The following is a 4353-nucleotide window of genomic DNA, read 5'->3' on the forward strand; positions in this document are numbered from 1 at the left end:
TTTATTAAAGATTAAAATTATAATTATATTTTATTTCAGGACTACCTACAATTTAATTCTTAATTCATTTTAAAATTTTGGTGCAGTACGGTGCTGAGTTAAACGACTTTTTGAGTAATAAAAAAATCTACAGTTGGCAACAATTTCGGCAGGGGGCGTTCTCCGCCTCGACCTATTTCTTAGACTATCAAAAAGACGAATAATACTCATATCGGATCGTCGTAGAAGTGGTGCCAAGTATTTAGTTGCAGACTTTCCAGTGTCAAGAAATATCTTTTATGGTTTTATGTATTCCTGAGAGATTAGTCGGTGAAAAATAGTGATATTAGTATTTGAGATAATAGCACATTGTTTTGTTTAAAGTTTCCGAAGCAGTGGTAACAAGATGAAACCGGAAGTAGTAGTCGCAAGAAATGCTCTTGTTTCATAAGTTGGAAATTATCTTTTAAAGTTTAATCGATTTAATGTTATCAGTTCCCTTTACGCCCAGTTTGAATTGTGTTTTCAATCTTTCAATGTGATGAAGAAGACGTTTAAAATCTTCATTGTCCCAAAAAATGAGTAATTTTCCAGTGGCGTCAATAAATAAATTTCTTAAACACAGTGCTCTCTGTTACATAATTAAAAATTAGAGATATAGTTTTAAAAAGTTGCCAGAGATATTAAATATATATATCTGGCTCTTTATGCAAATGAAAATTAATTTACACAAACTTTAGTAAGGCTAATCAGCAGATTGCTCTGGTGTCAAACTGACTTCTCTTTTGCACAAACAGTTACGAGTCCCCTCTCTATCATAGCTTTAAATCATCTATCTGAAAAGATCTTCTAATGTTTAATGATTTAAGGATACAAGCTCAGTCAGGACAAAAGTGGACTTAAACATGCTGCAGGTATCAATTTGATGAGGTACAATTGGTTTAGTATTAACCTATTCCAGAGATACGATGCCAGACAATTTCTTCTTACATTTCAGTAAACAAACGAAATAACATGACTACCTTGACTTTGTTGACTTTTTCTTCCGTAATTTTATGATCCTTAACTTAACTGCATTTTTTGCTGTTTTCCATAAAATATGGCGGGAATATTGTAAATTTTTTTGGCATACCTGCAGGTAAATTTGAGAGTGGAAATTTATGGTTTGTCTTTCCTTTAGGTCCAGGTCTGTATCGATCCCATCTCATGCTTTTCTGAAAACTGCCCTAAACTAACCGAAGTCATAAAATCGTTTGAACAAAACGAAACATCCCTCAAAAGCTATAAATTGGACTTATTGGACTTACATTATTCTATTATTTATACATGAAAAGATGAATGAAGGAATATATACGAAATACGCCGTATTTTTCAAATTTTTGCCGCCCTTTGCATGCAATAGAATATCCTGATGCTAGGTTATTAATTCGCTACTATTGTATAAAATATAACATTATAACGTCGTTATACTTCTAATAAAGTCTTAGTAATGCAAAACAGTTGTTGTTAAGTGTTTTCAATATACAGTTAACTACGACATCGTTTAGAACAACATACCGGTTATATTGACCAAAATCATAGGTCCCGGCTTAATTCTTGTTATAAAAAACACTGGTTTTTACGACATTGCTTATTACGACATATATCTTTAAGCGACTATATTTAACTGATATTTTCGGAGAATTATACCTGTTAGAACGACCAGCTGTATTGTAAGCATTTGAAAAGGTTACAGTATCCACATCTGGTACAGTAAATGACCATTAAGATCGCAAAAGTAAACAAAATCGTGTCGAGTTTAGGGTCTAGTGTAATTCTCAGAATATCTGCTACTGAAGCTAAGGAGTTTATTGATGTAGATAACTTTATTGCTATTTGTGAACCAGATAGGGAAGATGATATTGTACAAGAAGTTCAAGAGGAAAATGACGAACAGGAAGAGACTGAAGAACAATTTACAGTGCCAACTTTGAATGATGGTCTCAATGCTGTCAGTGTATTACGAAAAATTGTTTTTTATTCTAATGAACAGTTTCATATGCAAGGAAATTATGATGATACATTAATTAAAATTAAACGTGAACTTCAAAGTCTGTATGCACGACAGAAGTGTTCCAAACAGACTAATATTCCAGGTTTTATTAATAAAGAAAAATGATATCTAATTATATGTACGTAATGTCTTTTTATAATACGTTTTATGTAAAATAAGTAAAATGTAGTTTTATTTTATATTTGAATATATTAATCACACATTCAATAATAGGTATTCATCATCATAAGGTCGTCAGTCCTAAGACTGGTTGGACACTTACCTCCACTCTTTCCTATCCTGATCTAAACTTAGCTAATATTCGCATTTCCCTAAAACTAGAACAGCCCACATCCTTAACTATTTGCGAAGAGTAATCTAATCTAGGTCTACCTCTACCCCTCCTAACTCCTGTTTCTGCCTCTAATATGTCTCTGACTAGACCTTCATGCCTGAGAAGGTGTCCTCCCAACCTATCTCGCCTATTTTTTATTGTCTTCCATAGAGTCCTCTGTTCTCCTATTCTTTCCAATACCTCTTCATTTCTAACCTTTTCTAGCCACGATATCCTCATCATCCGCCTATAACACCACATTTCGAACGCTTCTAACCTTTTCTTTTCCGCCGCTCCCACTGTCCATGTTTCGCACCCGTACTACGCCGTGCTCCAAACATACACCTTTAACAACCTTTTTCGAATTTCTAAATTAACGGTTCGCGAGCATATAAGTGACTTCTTTTTATTAAAGGCGACACGGCCCTGCGCTATCCTCTGCTTTATATCCCTACTACTCCTTCCATCCTCACTTATCTGACTTCCTAGGTATTTAAAATCAGCCACTTCTTCTAATTTTTCATCTCCTATCTTTATAATAATGTCACCGGCTATTACGACTATCGGTTTTTACGACCAAATATGAGTAGTCCCTTCGGTGTCGTTATAACAGATTTTGACTGTAATTCTATTGAAATTAACATTGAATAAGTATTATTATTTGTTAGGGTTTCCATCAAAAAGTTTAGACGTGGTTTATCAAATGCAGGTTTTATTTCAATCATTAAAGAAAACACATTAACTTCATTAATAAATTTCCATCAAAAAATATTTTAAACTAATTACCAAGGCATATTTTCTTAAAACTTTCATGTCTTTAGAATAATAAGTATTTGAGTTGTAATTACTTGCACACATTGGACTATTTTAACTAATTAAATACTGATAAATCACCATTTGCTTTTTCCTATTCAAATAACCGGAAGTTGCAAGAGAAACCAACTGTTTCATTTATAATTAATATTTAATACGTTAAACTGTAATTAATAAAAACACTTAAAGGTCACATCAGAATAGTAAAAGCAAATAGTAAAAGCTGCCGCTTTAAACAGACAGTAATAAATTCATTACACGTATACATCGATAAAGACCGATTAGGTTCAATTAATTCCTGTAAGTTACTATATAACTTTATATAAACCGAAAAAACTTACCCAAAATTTGCACTAAAGTAATGAAGATGACCTGGTTACTCATAAAAATCATTCTAGATGCTTTTAAAAGTACCTACACAAGTAAAGTTTATATACTCATAACGAGCGAAAAAAGTTCTTGGGTTTTTAAAAATTTAGTCACAGCACACTATAATCACAAATTGATAACGGACATTCTTTCTCGCGCTCAGTTGTTGTTGTCTTCGGCGTCAACGAGTAAATTGCTTCACCAACTGGGTCAAGAAATCTAAACTTTCGCTCACCGACTGCGTTCCTCTGTCTACTTACTAATGACCGGTGGTACCAAATTTAACTAACTACAGGTGATTATAATTCTAACTATAATAAAATCGAATGTTTTCTAACACAAACGCTCTTAATGAGCATGCTCCATTTGACTTACACAAAATTGGAAATTTTATAACTAATAACTAATCACCTTCCTATTGTTGTTAAGTGCATACGCTTCGGGACCTTGACAATCTCTTCACTGCGAAAGTAAAAGTGTTCCGTTGTCATATACCTACGTGTACACATAAATACTACACTTTTACACAAAGGTACTTTGTATCTACACTTACAGGTCATTGTTTACACTTGTTGTCGCTGTAATTATTTCTTCCACCATTGGACATGCATTTACTCCATGTACAGTTTTCCATTTAATTAAATCCATCATTGAAAGCGTTTCAATGGCGAAGAAATAGACCACAACGCGTTTGAAGCTTCTTCTTACTAAAACTCGTTATATTTAAATATTCAAAAAACGCAACAACCTCTGTAATCTTTTTGGGTTTCGCTGAACCTATTCTGTCCTTTTTTCTACGATATGAATTGTTTTGTGTTGATGAACT

General features: G+C 33.1%; 1 protein-coding gene across 1 annotated transcript in view; it reads right to left on the reverse strand.

Annotated features, from left to right (window-relative positions):
* The window catches only part of LOC108737273, a 17539-nt gene extending 13815 nt beyond the window's left edge, over nucleotides 1-3724 (reverse strand). Inside the window, exon 1 of the mRNA XM_018470014.1 lies at nucleotides 3500-3724. Within this exon, the coding sequence (XP_018325516.1) occupies nucleotides 3500-3551 (52 nt within the window). The 5' untranslated portion in view covers nucleotides 3552-3724. The remainder of the gene's footprint in view (nucleotides 1-3499) is intronic.
* Nucleotides 3725-4353: the final 629 nt, after the last annotated feature.

The sequence above is a fragment of the Agrilus planipennis genome, unplaced genomic scaffold (genome assembly GCF_000699045.2).
Source record: "Agrilus planipennis isolate EAB-ADULT unplaced genomic scaffold, Apla_2.0 scaffold136, whole genome shotgun sequence".
Lineage (NCBI taxonomy): Eukaryota > Metazoa > Arthropoda > Insecta > Coleoptera > Buprestidae > Agrilus > Agrilus planipennis.